The sequence below is a fragment of the Anguilla rostrata genome, chromosome 2 (genome assembly GCF_018555375.3).
Source record: "Anguilla rostrata isolate EN2019 chromosome 2, ASM1855537v3, whole genome shotgun sequence".
Classification (NCBI taxonomy): Eukaryota; Metazoa; Chordata; class Actinopteri; order Anguilliformes; family Anguillidae; genus Anguilla; species Anguilla rostrata.
Window position 1 is genome coordinate 61,366,074 of NC_057934.1, and position 15,332 is coordinate 61,381,405.

General features: G+C 50.4%; 1 protein-coding gene across 4 annotated transcripts; it reads right to left on the reverse strand.

The window, feature by feature from the left end:
- Positions 1-474: 474 nt before the first annotated feature.
- Positions 475-15,330, reverse strand: khsrp (KH-type splicing regulatory protein). 4 transcript variants are annotated; one of them, XM_064323591.1, is made up of 18 exons: positions 15,061-15,330; positions 12,574-12,679; positions 11,407-11,466; positions 10,740-10,776; positions 10,290-10,342; positions 9,733-9,804; positions 9,440-9,497; positions 9,167-9,338; positions 7,762-7,860; positions 7,324-7,449; positions 5,918-6,020; positions 5,027-5,148; positions 4,008-4,307; positions 3,239-3,345; positions 2,672-2,760; positions 2,105-2,308; positions 1,729-1,895; positions 475-1,565 (listed from the first exon to the last, which is right to left on the reverse strand). In XM_064323591.1, the coding sequence occupies exons 1-18, from the start codon at positions 15,163-15,165 to the stop codon at positions 1,557-1,559; spliced, it is 1,989 nt and encodes a 662-aa protein (XP_064179661.1). In that variant the 5' UTR covers positions 15,166-15,330; the 3' UTR covers positions 475-1,556. The 4 variants fall into 4 exon arrangements, with proteins under 4 accessions (XP_064179661.1, XP_064179660.1, XP_064179657.1 ...); XM_064323590.1 differs by having other exon boundaries at positions 7,318-7,449; XM_064323587.1 differs by having other exon boundaries at positions 7,318-7,449; positions 11,407-11,493; positions 15,061-15,328.
- Between the last annotated feature and the right edge of the window lie 2 nt (positions 15,331-15,332).

Sequence of the window (15,332 nt, forward strand, 5' to 3'; positions counted from 1 at the left end):
AAACAAGTTTCGTCTTGCAGTTGACCAGTCAACTTTGCTTCCTCAGACAATTTAAAGGGGAATTGTAATTTCAGCAGTACAAAAGTATTCCCACTTCCCTACACTTAACCATTGAGTAGGTCTTAAACTTTTTTTTTTTTTTTTTTTTTTTAAACTTAACCCTCAAATTATTCATGGACCTGCCCTACCCAGTGACCATTAAAAGCATGGCTTTGATTATGGAATCACCACATAGGCCCTTGTTGTAATGCCACAGGAGCTAAAGACCAGGGTTTAGGAAAAAGTCATTTATATTTGTAGTCAGTGTTTTTACAATGAGACTACCCAGACACACAATATACAGTATGCACTTTACTTTAAAAGAAAAAAAAGAAAATGGCCATTTCTAAAAGGACCTTCCTGTGCAGATGAATGGCAACACCTTGCTTGCAATGGAGAATGTTGTAGAGCTGAAGCGTGGTACAGAAAGAGAGCCAGGGTCCTGATATCTTTTATTGTGAAGTTTTTAAAAACAAGCCGTAAAAAGTAAAAACCGAGCATACAATATATAACATCATGACTTCTTGGAACAGGGAGAGAGGGGCAAAAAAAGGACAAAACGGAAGTCTTCTCTCCTGGACATAACTGTAATCAAAGCAAGAGTCAGAGCACAAGGAAGTCCCATGTGAGCTGTGCTGGCTTCACTGTCAACCACAAACATTCCATGTACCACTGTACACACACCTGCACACCAGACAGGCAGACGTACATGCATCGTCACACACACACAAAGATGCCGACAGACACTCAACTCTTACACTGTACAGACGCGTGTGCATGCTTTCACATTCACACACAGGAAAACCCATACCAACTACAGGGCAACAGGGAGAGGAAGGGCGGAAATCAAACAAACGTTTTCAAAAATGGATGGAAAACCTGCTACTTCAGTACTGGGAATGTTCCAACTCATAACTAGGAAGGGGGAGGGTAAAAAATAAAATACAAAAAAAACAACCTTCAAAATAAAAATCAGTCTAAGATTCTAAGCAAACAATTCTTTCCCCCTCTTAAAAAAAGAAGAAAAAAAAAAAGATGTCCAATGGAGATGCTGAAGAAGAACCTGAAGTAAGTACTTTTTAGTAGACAGTTTCACACTTAAATTACAGAGGGAAAAGTGTGAGTCCATTCAGTCGGACAGACGCATATCAGCTGGTGATATTGGGCAGGTTTATTTGCACTGCAGACTTCACAGGTTCCAAATTCACACGAGGGACTGGGATGACGCGGCGATATGCAGAAGAGGAAAGAAAATTAATCGGCCTGCGTAGGCCCACTGGTCGCTTTGCAAATCTGAGGATTTTTTTTGTTCGTTTTTCACACTTTCCTTAAAAATTAGTAGAACACGGGGGCGGTGGGGGAAGAAAGGTACTTCTCCCCACCACAAAATCTTAGGACTCAAAACCATGAACTTAAAAAATAAAATAAAACTAAAATATCTTTTCGTGGTTAAAAAGTCCAGATAGCTGGCTGGGTTTGAAGAATGAGAGGGTCTTATTCCAAGTCCAGTCCAAGTTTCACTGCGTCTGCAACACAAAAAGAAAAATTAATTAAAATGACATTCAGCCAAGTATTCTCCCTCATGCTCCCATTACACCCGTCCCCCCCCACCCCATCACACCCCCGTCACAGCCGGAGTCAGCCAAATCAAATCAAATCCAGCACCCCAGGTGAGCATGTGCACCGTACCTGCTGGCCTTGCTGTGGAGCGGCTGGCTGCCCCGCAGTCTGTCCTGGCTGCCCGTAGTAGGCAGCCTGCTGCCTGTAGTACTCCGCCCAGGCCGCGCTGTAATCCGGCTGAGAGCCGCCGGAGGCTGGGGCCGCCGCCGCCGCCGCCGGTGTGCCACCAGCTTGAGCTGAGAGGGGAGAGCGCAGCCAGTCAGACAAACGTGAGCAACGCACAGGAAGTTACAGCACAGGACTTCCTGTCCTCCTCGCTACAGCCACGGCTTAAGCGTCAACTCTTGAGGAGGAAGCGAGCCGCGTCTGGAACCTCGAACGCAAGCGCCGCAGACGGAAACTGCGTGCACTTGGAAGTGAAGTGTGATGTGAAGGCCCGGCTTACCCATTTTCTTGTAGTACTCCTCCCATGCCTTGGTGTAGTCGGGCTGCCCCCCCGGGGCCTGGCCTGCCTGGGACTGGTCAGCGGGCGCCGGGGCCCCTGTAGGGGTGGTGGGGGCCTGTGCGGGCATGGCGCCCCCTGGCTGCTGGTAGTACTGAGCGTAGTAGGCCGCCCAGGCCGCGTTCGGGTCCGCTGCAGCAGCCTTGCCTGCAGTTCACAGAGAGGCTGAGTCAGGGGAAGGGTGGTGAAAGGCACTCTGGGTAACTCTACAGGGCCCCGAAGGCACAGACCGCTGCTCTGCTTAAAACTACCACCCAACTTAAAGGGCTCAAAGCACTGCTACCAACTCAGCAGCCTGCAGCAGTTTTGACCTTGTGTATTAGCGGATATGTCACATGACCTACTCAACACACAAACACGCAGGCTTGTGTCCTGATGCCCATGTAAGTGAGGAATCAGGCCAGGTAGAAAAAGGATGAAAGTCACCAAATCTAGCAGAAATGCTATGCAAAGATGATCAGGATTGAACACTGCTGAGAAAGGATGTGATGTTTGAAGAGTGAAACTTACTGGGGTCGTGAGGACCAGGAGGCTGCCACTGCTGGTAAGTACCACCCCAGCCCTGAGGGGGGCACTGATGACCACCTGGGGGGCCTCCGCTACAAAACACAAAAAAATAAAAATAAAATTTAGTAATTCATCATGCACCCGTTCACCTGGCTAATGCACACCAACTCACCAAATCAATACAGACAACAAATAACAGATATTTACAAAACTGATTACAACCAGTCAAACTGAAGTACCAGAATGCCGTAATTGTCTGCACATTTTTGTGGTTTCCTTTCAACCAACAGCGACATTAAGCCAATCAACTGCTTAAATAAGTATCTAGGCAGGTGGAAAGGCAAAATCCAGCAGTCATGACGATCCGGGAATCAAACAGCCCTAGAACGGGTCTATCACAACAGCCCAAGAATCCAGTCAAAATTAAGACGCTATACACGCTGATATTCATTTGCCTTAATCTGGCAGTGGCAAATGGAAAAATAATGTGTGTACTGTGTGTGGAGATGAACACACTTGGATTTTTCAACCATCTTCTACAGCAATAGTTTTGGCTGTGTTTGCACTTACTGTGGCGGTCCAGGGGGTCCGTGGTTATAGGGGTTGGGGTTATAGGGGCCCATGGGACCGGATGGGCCCGGCCCGCCAGGACCTGGACCAACAGGACACAGCGGACCCTGAAAGAACCAGAACCAGAGTCAGGCACACTCAGGCGTCTGGGTCAGTGTACATTTATACAGTGCAAAAATGACAATTTCATGATTATGTTTAAGACTAGTGAAACAAGAGAATTCAGTAAGACATTAAGCCCAACAAGGTACATTTTGGGACTGTACTTCACAAATGATGCCTTGATATAGTGAATACTTTTGTACCACCAGGAACCGAATGGTCCAAATAAAATAAGATCATTCGCTAAATGTTTAAATGTTTTTCTGAAGACATGATTATTAAATAGGCCACTTCAGAATATGAATAACATCCTGTGCTAAAACTTTAACAAGACAAAAATTCAGCAATTAATCAAGTTATTGCCTTCAAGAATTGTCAATCGTGAAATGTATAAACACAATATGAATACCCAGTGTCATTAGTTAGAAACATAATACAGGAAGCATCAGAGCTTTGGGACACAGTAAAATTAGGTGGGAGTAACTCTAAATTCCAGAACCCTTGCTCATGGCACCACAGCATAAACTCCACGGACAGGTGTAGTGGCCCAGTTTGATTTGATTGGTCACCGTGTGCAGGCAGCACACACTGCGGTAACCGTGGATACATTCCACGGGACAGTTCGAGCCCGGGGCCGCAGAGGGCCCATAACGGGGCGAGGAAGTACCTCGATTTTGTCCTCGATGAGCTGCTTGGCGTGGTCGATCTGCTGCGGGGAGCCCCGGATGATGAAGAGCTTGAAGTTGGGGTCTCCGTTGGGAGGCGGCTGGCGGGAGATCTCCACGAAGGCGCCCGTCTGCTGGTTGATGGCCTTCACGTTCTCCCCGCCCCGCCCGATCACCAGGCCGCACTTGTGGCTGGGGATGGAGAAGGTCACCTCCCCACCGGGGGGGCCCCAGTTGCCCTGGCCCCGCCCTCGCCCCCGGCCGCCTGGAGGCATTCCTGCGCCAGGTGGCCCTGGAGGACCCTGGAGAGAAAACGGGGAGATCAGACAGTGCTGCCACTACATCAGCAACATGTGCCATTTATATTAAAAGCACACTACGCAGGATTTTTGCCTTTAAAATAGTATAAGACAACCATGCCAAGGCGTATCTAGGATGCACTGGCAATCTATCCTTACCCACTTTTGCCAAATCTGTGCACCTTTACCTGTATTTGTGAATCTAAATGTGATCAGGACATTTCTGGGCATAGCACTCTTTTGTGTGTGGAGAGGGGTGGGTGTGGCTACAGACCCTATAGTTTGGGATCATATTTCAACAGACTGTTTGTTGCTAGTTAGCTAGCAAAAAATCCCAGATACAACAAAGCAAAAAAGACAAGCCGTCGAGGCTCGTTCAAGAACAAGAGTTACTGTAAACTTGGAATTCCTTTAGCAAGGCAAAAAAGTCCTGCATAGCATGCCTTTAAACACGTTTGAGTGCGTTTCATTCATTTATAAATTGTGTACACACGCATACAAATACACTACATTAATATTGAAGTAGCAGAAAACTACACACCGCGCAGGTGTTTAAGAACCCTCCCAGATAGCACAGCGATCTCTACCCAAGGCGGCCATTTAAAACCGAACGCCGCTCTGAAGTGTGACGTGGGTTATCAACGCTTGCGGTGGCGGTGACTTTTCGCGGCGAGTGAAGGGCAGCGGCGGACGGGCTGCCGGGCAGCGCGGGCTGTACCCACCCCCTGGCCCTCCTCTCGCGCCCGGATGCTCTGCAGCAGGTCGTTGATGATGCTGGCCGCGTGCTCGCAGCGGTCCGGGGGGCCCATGATGTGCGCCACCTTGTCGGGGCCCACGCCGTCATCTGTGACATCAGAGTCAAGAGTCAGAACCACAGCCGCAGCAGCAGCTCGGGGTCACCGACAGGGCCAACTGAGCCGACACCCCTCTGGGATGGAGCATCTTCAGAACCCCAACCGAAGTGTTCATGATATACAGGAGGGCTGTCCACCCCTGCTCATGGAGATCCGCCTTTCTTCCAGCAGGTTTTCATTTCAACCCTAATTTGGCACACCAGACTCTACTAATTAGCAGCTCAGTGAGATCTCTAGCTGTTGAATGAGGTGTGCTCTGTTAGGGTTGGAGTGAGAACCTTCAGGACTGTAAACCTCCAGGAACAGGGCTGGGCTGCCCAGGCAATCGACTGGGTCAACTAGTGTGGCACACCCACATTCTTTTCCACAATTACTTTTCAGATAATGTTCATTAGAGAAACAGTAAAAGACTTGAGCATACGGAGACACAAAGGCTGACATGAAATTGCTGTGACAGCAGATCAAAGCCGTGTTGTGACATGTTGCAAAGCCACAGCACCCCATGCTGGGAGACGGTCTTTACAAGTGAAGACTAGCCGTGATCTCTTTGGCTTATGATCTCATAAGACATTTAAGTTCAAATACATAAGCATATAGCCTATATATAACCCAGACAGCACATGAATCGCACTGCGCTGAGATCACGTGCTGCTCTGGCACATGAGAGAAACATGCGTACGCAGGATGATCCTCGTTTAAGCTGTACCGAGTGATCCGGTTTCATCTGAGAAAGTATCGATTTTCCACGCGTCTGCTCACCGGGTTTGAACTGTATCCTGACCCCGGCGTCGTTCTGAATCTTCTTGATCATCTCTCCGTTGCGGCCGATCACGACCCCGACGGAGTGGCGCGGGACCGGCATCTGTGCACAAACGCAGCGCAGGCGTTAGCTTCACAACTAACAGCACAGGCATGAGCTTCACAGCTAACCGCACAGGCATTAGCTTCAAAGCTAACAGCACAGGCATGAGCTTCACAGCTAACCGCACAGGCATTAGCTTCAAAGCTAACCGCACAGGCATGAGCTTCACAGCTAACCGCACAGGTGTTAGCTGCACAGCTTCCCAGGGCGGGAACACTAACGCCTCGGTAACCGCGGCAGCGATCCCAGCGACATCGTCCTCAGTTATGACCAACAATTAAAAGCAAAATCTCCCCCCTCACCCACCCCAACAAGCAGTTCAGCACTCACTGAATATGAACCTGTCAAACTGACACTTTACAGAAGAGACTTGTGTGAGACAAGTGAACACAGGGCTGGCTTATCTCAGGCGGTTTTACATCATTGGTGTATTCTGGCGAAAAGGCAGAATTCTGCCAAAGCACAGGAAACTCAACCCCTCCTCCCCAAATAAATGAATTTTAAAAAATACTTGCTGGCCACATCCTCCTCCTACCTGTGACTTGCAAGTCAAGAGTTTGCTCGATTTTTCCATTGGCCATAAAATTGACAGGCACCACTCTTTGGACTGGAGACACGCCCATCAGAACGTGGTTCAGCAAAGACAGAGCGCACTTTTAGACCGTTGCTAAGGACCCATAAATAAATGCATTCAAATGCAAAGGTCAAGAGGTGACCCGTGTCTCTGCCACGCATGTAACCGTTCTGTTCCAGTGATGAACTATATTTACACAGCTCACACAAGTCCTCACCCAAAGGCAACGACAGGACACTGTCACACACAGACAGACACGCGCACGCACGCACAGACACACACAGACACACGCACGCACACAGACACACACAGACAGACACGCGCACGCACCACAGACACACACAGCCAGACACGTGCACACACACACAGACACGCGCAAGCACACAGACACACACAGACAGACACGCGCACGCATGCACAGACACACACAGACAGACACGCACACACAGACAGACACGCGCATGCACACAGACACACACAGACAGACACGCGCACACACACACACAGACAGACACGCGCACGCACACACAGACAGACACGCGCACGCACACACAGACACACACGCGCACGCACGCACGCACAGACACAAAGAAGCAGACACACACAGACAGACACGCACACACAGACACACACAGACAGACGCGCGCACGCACAGACACAAAGAAGCAGACACACACAGACAGACACGCGTAAGCACACACAGACACACACAGGTAAGAGGACACTCACGTCCATGCCTCCTCCTCCTCCTCCTCCTCCTCCGCCGCCTCCCATGCGGGACCCATACTCGTTCCGGTCTCCGAACCCGGGGTGATCCCTCTCGTTGAGAATCTGCTGCACCAGCTCCCGTGCTTGCTGTCGGGGAAAAGGGGAGGGTTTTCCACACGCTCAGGACCTCTGACCGACAGCCCGACCCACACAGGGTGCCCCAGAGTTTGAGGCCGACTGGCCCGCTAAATACTGAACTCACAGCAGTCTGGGTTAAAGTCTCGTCAGAACAGCAGGCAACAGCACAACAACCCACCAATCGGCAGCAAGCAACCGACTTCTGCCGTCTGGCAGGATAAATGAGTGGATGCAAACAAGCGGAAAGGGCTCCAGCAGGAGAGTGAGGCTTCATTTTGCCTGTGTGTTCAGTAGACCGCTGCAGAGACTCAGGACTCCTACCTGGACTTTGTAGGGCTCTCCGATGATGCGCAGCGGTTTGTCCACGTTGGCCGCCTGAGAGCAGTCCTGGATGAGGATCATCTTCACTCCCGCGCGCTCCTACAGGACAGACACAAACCGTGAAAAAGGGACCACGCTAATGAGCGTTCTCACGCTAGCCAGATACTCCCCTCCATTATCTGGTTACCAATGTGCACTGAAATTCACCAAGAAACTGAACTCTAGGTGCCTCCATACAGAGCAGAGATATCTAGATGTCTGGTAGAATTTGGCAGGTGAATTTTGGGATGCAGCAGCCACTGTGGCCAAAGTTGGTTTCCTGCCTTGACCAGGCAAAAGAGCAGCTTAGGTTGAGCCCACAGGTGTGATGTGGGGGAAGCAGAGGCTGTGCACCTGCAGCTGTTTGAGGTGTGATGTGGGGGAAGCAGAGGCTGTGAACCTGCAGCTGTTTGAGGTGTGATGTGGGAGAAGCAGAGGGGGTGCACCTGCAGCTGTTTGAGGTGTGATGTGGGAGAAGCAGAGGCGGTGCACCTGCAGCTGTTTGAGGTGTGATGTGGGAGAAGCAGAGGCGGTGCACCTGCAGCTGTTTGAGGTGTGATGTGGGAGAAGCAGAGGCTGTGCACCTGCAGCTGTTTGAGGTGTGATGTGGGAGAAGCAGAGGCTGTGCACCTGCAGCTGTTTGAGGTGTGATGTGGGAGAAGCAGAGGCTGTGCACCTGCAGCTGTTTGAGGTGTGATGTGGGGGAAGCAGAGGCGGTGCACCTGCAGCTGTTTGAGGTGTGATGTGGGGGAAGCAGAGGCTGTGCACCTGCAGCTGTTTGAGGTGTGATGTGGGAGAAGCAGAGGCGGTGCACCTGCAGCTGTTTGAGGTGTGATGTGGGAGAAGCAGAGGCTGTGCACCTGCAGCTGTTTGAGGTGTGATGTGGGAGAAGCAGAGGCTGTGCACCTGCAGCTGTTTGAGGTGTGATGTGGGAGAAGCAGAGGCTGTGCACCTGCAGCTGTGTGAGGTGTGATGTGGGGGAAGCAGAGGCTGTGCACCTGCAGCTGTTTGAGGTGTGATGTGGGAGAAGCAGAGGCTGTGCACCTGCAGCTGTTTGAGGTGTGATGTGGGAGAAGCAGAGGCGGTGCACCTGCAGCTGTTTGAGGTGTGATGTGGGAGAAGCAGAGGCTGTGCACCTGCAGCTGTTTGAGGTGTGATGTGGGAGAAGCAGAGGCTGTGCACCTGCAGCTGTTTGAGGTGTGATGTGGGGGAAGCAGAGACGGTGCACCTGCAGCTGTTTGAGGTGTGATGTGGGAGAAGCAGAGGCTGTGCACCTGCAGCTGTTTGAGGTGTGATGTGGGAGAAGCAGAGGCGGTGCACCTGCAGCTGTTTGAGGTGTGATGTGGGGGAAGCAGAGGCGGTGCACCTGCAGCTGTTTGATGGTCTCTCCTCCCTTGCCGATGATCAGCCCCGCCTTCCCGGCCGGGATCATCATCTCCTGCATGGAGCCGCTCTGGCCGTTGGTCGACTCGTGGAAAGAGGACGGGGGCGTGCCCCTGCCCCGGGACACGATGTCGTCCAGGAGCATTTTGGCCTTCCTGCGGAGGGGAAAGAAACGGCGCGGCGGTCAGACTCGGCGAAGCCACTGCGCCCAACCCCGCCCCCGCCCCCCTCCCCCACCCCGAAATAAGACACTCACTGTATGGCGTCCGGCGATCCGGTGAGAGACACGCTCCTGTCGGGAAGCCCGCCGCTGTCTGTGAACAAACGCGTAACGTTCAGAGTCCCGCCGGCGCACGCACACGCACACACGCACACGCGCACACACACGCACACACGCACACACGCACACACACGCACACACACGCACACACACGCACACACACGCACACACACGCACACACACGCACACACACGCACACACACGCACACACGCACACTCGCCCTGGAAGACCCAGTCACACAACAGAGCACCTGGAAGGCCTCGCTCACCTGGAGCGATCTGGACCTTGCAGCCAGAGTCCTGCTGGATCTTATTGATCTGTTCTCCTCCTCGGCCAATGACTGAAGAGAGGTGGGGAAAGCGTCCAATCAGAGCATGTGAGGATGGTACAGAGAACAGACATTATACACAACGGTAATAAAATGTAGGCGTATCCATTAATGCTGTGGCTCGAAGGTGATGGCTCTTTTCAGGCCTTGTCCGTTAGTCTCTCCGCAGCAGAGGCTACTAAAATAACCTTCACATCGCAGCACTGCCCTCCATCGCATTCTCCCTTACGTCAGTAATTAAAGATACAGCAGTAAGCAACAGTGCTTGTGATGGAGACTGGCTATGTCTCCATTAAACCAACTGCAAAAAAGGTGCAAACGTGCTTGTATTCAGCACAAAGGCCCAAACCTGCCCAGAACTAGTGGAACTGAAAGTCAACTTCGCTCATTTTCCCACAGATCTTATGCTGCAGTTTGTCTTTGCAATGACCGCAGGATGTCAGGAGAGAGAGAGAACGAGAGAGTGCTAGCGCAGGAGAGAAAGAGCGGGTACTCACTCAGGCCCACCATGCTGTCCGGCACTCTGTAGTCCTCCGTGAGGCTGGACGGTCTACGGATTAAAACGGGACAGGACAGAGTTCACACACACACACACACACACACACTAGTCCAACTCACAGAAGATAGACCGCCCAGGATCCTCTGATGGAAACCACACAATTTCCCTTCACACTCACACTCACACACACACCCAGCTCTGCCAGCACGGGAATCACAGGCTGACAGAGCTGTTCTGAAAGCTGCTACAACTCCATATCCAAATTAAAACAAACGTCTAAACGGCGTATGAGAAAACGCACTTCTGCTTTGCTCTGTTCACACACTGTCTTTGAGGTCTGCACTGGCACCACACACATTCCAGGGAAACCTACACAAGGTAGTGAGTAACTCACTTATAAGAGCAACTACCTCCACCCCCCCACCCCCGACCATATTTTCTGCTTTACCTCTGGGCCATGGCTGCAAGAGTTGCTCCGATGGAGGCTGGGGGGGAGAAAGGACACAGATCATGTTACTGAGACTGAGATGACACACAGAACGAACAGCCTAAATGGCCAGCGAGCAGGAAACACCAAGAGAGACAGGGGTGAGGGGGACACAAGGGCACAAGGGGGACACAGAGGGGCAAGAGCGAGGGGGACACTGGGGCAAGGGGGACATAGTGGGGCGAGAGCGAGGGGGACACAGAGGGGCATAGGGGGACACAGAGGGGCTAGGGGGGACACATGGGGCAGGGGGACATAGTGGGGCGAGGGCAGGGGGCGAGGGGGACATGGGGGGGCAGAGCGAGGGGACAAGAGGGGCAGGGACAGGGAGGGGACACAGGGGTGAGAAGGACAAGGGGGACAAAGAGGGGCAAGAGCGAGGGGGACACGAGGGGCGAGGGGGACCCAGAGGGGCGAGAGCGAGGGGGACACAGAGGGGCGAGGGGGACCCAGAGGGGTGAGAGGGACACAGAGGGAGACAGAGGGGTGAGAGGGACAGGGGCGAGGGGGACACGGGTGGGGGCGAGAGGGACAGGGGGACACAGAGGGGTGAGAGGGACGGGGGCGAGGGGGACACAGAGGGAGACACAGAGGGGTAAGAGGGGCAGGAGCAGAGAAAGCCACATACACATGGGTGGGCCCGAGTCCCGGTCACTCTGGGGGGCCATTTTCTTGCTTTCTGGTTGATCTGTAGAGAGATCACACCCATCATAAACTAAAAGAAAGGGGGACAAAAAACAAACAATTTTAAAATTCAGCAATACCAACTATAAGACAGGACAAGTTCAGCCCCACATAGGGTGCAAAAAAGCCATTCAATGAGGAAACCATTTCACATAAAATAAAAAAAATCTGGGGACCAACATGTAGGGAATGAACTACACAAGAATCAGAGCTCTTGCCCCTAATGGCAGGGAGATGCTGCTTCGCAGTCACACTCTTTTACGATACTGCTCCATCTGGCTTCATCAAGGATCTCTAATAACTGATGGACTACAGACGCCCATAACAAAGAATCTACGAGCACAACGCCAAAGAACGAATCCAGATTTAAAAGTTGCCTCTGCTCAGCATACGTGGCACGGGGATCCAACGAAATGCCCGTAACTAATTTACAACAGTAGGCTAGCTGGTCCCTTCACTGGGTGCAGCTTAAACTTAAACAGTTTCTGGACAGCAGGTGTGATCTTTAGTTGGTTATCACTCTAGCCAACACATCAGGTGACTAGCTAACAGAAAACGTACAGGCAGCACTACAAGCCACCATTCAACCTGGGCTATGCAAATACCACAAGAGTGCATGCATGCACACACAACTGTGCAAATGATGCTTGATGTTCTTAAGAAACAGAGGCCTGAGAGCCATATCGACATTGTCGCGAGCCTCAATTTCAAAATCAAGAGCAGAGTGTCACATTGAAACATGCTTTCAAAGCATTTGGCTTCGTAACATTTTTCTCATTAGTGTCATAAATCTTTTGGCGCCCATTAGACAATGAAAGGACATGACACAGCAGCAAACACGAAGATGACCTTAATGACACCATTGTTCAGTTAGACCAGGCATCAGTTCATTTGCTTAATGGACAGGAGGTACTTGCCGTGTAGATTTCCTTTAGCCCATAAAACAAAATCCAATAATGTTGGAGAATGAAACTGTACAAGTGGATTGTGGGCAGAGAGAACCGGTGCTATTGTCCTGCTTTCTCTCCACACGTGTGTAGGTGCACATATGTAGGCGCACGTGTGTGTAGGTGTACACGTGTAGGTGTGAGGTCAGGCGGCGCTGTCACACCTGCGTCCTCCAGCTGGCGTTTCTGTGCGGTGAAGGGGAAGCTCTCGGGGACGCCGGTGTTGTTCAGAGGGGCTCCTCCCACATCTCCGCCGATTTTCGCTGCGATCTGAGGACCGGAACAAGGACCAGTTACAACAAGCACACCTCAACTACCTCACAGACTGATAGATGCGTACTAAAAACACAACACAAGGTGCTCCTGTGATACTCACAAAATATTAGCCAAACGTATTGCCATTTAAGCTATGTGAACCAGCTACAGGCTAAAAAGCCTCCGTTTGCAAAGCATTGCGGGAAAGATTCATCTCTCGACAACTGCTTACTGTATGTCACTTCTGGCCAGCACACAGGAACAGTTGGATGGACAGGAACAAGAATGACCCTGCAGTGCACTAATGACTGCACAATCACTGGTATCAGTGAAGGGGCACTGTCGGCAGTATGAACTAAAAAAGCTTATGTGCACGATGTGAAGTTATTCCAAGCTGATTTGTAATGGCACCCAGGGGGACATGAGGAAATGAGTCAATTAAAATTAACAACTGGAGAGACTCGTAGAACAGCCGTCTCACGTGACCGGCTGTTCGATTCTCCACCAAGGCACAAGGTACTGTAATCAAATCGTCATTTGTAAAATCTCTGCTTGTCCGCTACCTGGACGAAGCTAAACCAAATACAATTTCTTGTTTCCTAATGCCTGTGGTGCAAATACACAATTTACCCAGCAGTGTGATTAAACCGGACAGAAGTACGGAACGATGTACATGGACAGAATAACCAAAGACAAAACATTCAAGTCCAGGATACAGACAACACGGGACTCACAGAGAGACCTCTAATGGTCATGTGGAGTTAAGGTCCCGACGGGGGCGTCAACTACTTCAGCCAGGCACAATACAACGTGCTTTCGCAGATCTACACCCAAACGGTTACATTAGCTACTAAACGTTTGCTAGCTCAGCTAGTTGAGGTTAGATACCGCATTCCCCTGGTGACCACCAAGCTCCGGCATTAGTTCAGACTTAACTACAAGATTACAAAACATGCAACGTCTCATTCACTAAAAGTTGATAGAACAGCGAAGGCTAGACGAAGTAGCTAGCTAAAAAGGCCATCAACCAGCCAACTTTGCTAAAAGCATAGCTACAGATCAAACTATGAATCACAAGAGGTCGAGTTTTAGACTTTGAAACTTTGCTGGGCATGGCCAACAGTCTAACTTAAGGAAGAATCTATAGTCTACCATTGACCAGAACGAAAGACCAGATAGCCTAATTTAAAATAAAAAAATCGGGCAGCAAGCTAGTCAACTATCAGATTGCTTCTTATAAGTGTGCTAGGCTAACGCAGTCAATCAACTAACGATAGGCAATCCAGGACTACCAAATATTCAACTAGCTAACAACAGTAGATAGTTAGCTACCAAGCAAAATCCCAACCAGGTAGCTAACAAGAGCGAAACTACCAGCAGCACGTAATGCCAGCTAGCTACTACTAGAATACACAAATTATCTGTGTAACGTTAAATCCACAGTCAAATAGGCATTCTGTCTTGAAACATATGTATAATATTAGCTGGCTATTTCTTATTTATTCAATTTATTATTTCTAGCCAAGTTAGTTACCTAGGCTAGCTAACAACATACCATTGATTCGTTGCCTGGGCCTGTTGATAAGCAACCACACTACATTATTCTAGCTTCACTGGGTTGGTCGTTTGGTTTTTACAACAACATAAAATACACGTATTTGTAGAAAAATAATTCAACCTGGCGAATAGTCGATTACAAATAACACTTTAGCTAATAAAATCACTAAATTAAACTAACGGTTAAATTACCGTTCCAAGTAGCCAGCCAACTTGTACGCTAACGTTAGCTTGAGTTTACATGGCTGGGCATGTAGTATTAGGAAGCGCTAGCCATCATGCTTGCTAGTTAAGACTACGAACTAGCTAGCTGGTTAATAAGACACCAGAGTAAATCTACTTATTTAGCTAATTATATACAAATGAGCATGAAGAGCAACTCAAGTATGTAACTTCGCCGACCAAGGTAACGTATTATGTGGTGAAGCTGGGTAAGTTGGAACTTCGTTAGCCGTTTGCCATCGCCTACAGGCCTCACATAACAAATGAGTATCAAAGATGCGATGTGTTGAGGTCTGAGGAAATAAATGCACCAAGTTAACACACAATGCGTAGAAATAAAAAAGTTGATGGCCGTCCTGTCGGGTAGCATGGTATCTACACGCCGAATGATAAGCCCGTGGAACAGAGACGACATGGAGTAAGCTCGGAGCCCCACACATAATCGGAGAGGGGAAGCAAACCACGCCGGCTCCATTGATTCGTGTCATGGCCTCGACAGGGAAATTTACTCCAAAGTTAGCGTTAGCCAGCCTAGCGTTAGCTAGCTAGCCAAGGTGCCTCCATCCCTCCCTCCCACCCACTCACTCACACATAGAGGGGCCACTGGCGTCTCTCACCTGCCGAGCTCGCTGCACCGCATCTGCGAAGGCATCCTTCTTGATTCCGCCACCGGCTCCAAGTGCTGCTCCAGCCCCGGGTGGCACTGAGTTGTAGTCCGACATGCTGTTTGTGTTACCAGGAGAAAAGGGGGTCGAGGCAGGTGGTTTAGGCCGGTTCGAGGTGCGCAGAAGCGGGAAGCCGAGTAAGGCAAGATTCGGGGAGGGACAAGGAAACTGCGATTGGCGCGGAGGGGGTGGGTACAAAGTCAAGAATACAGTGATCACAATTT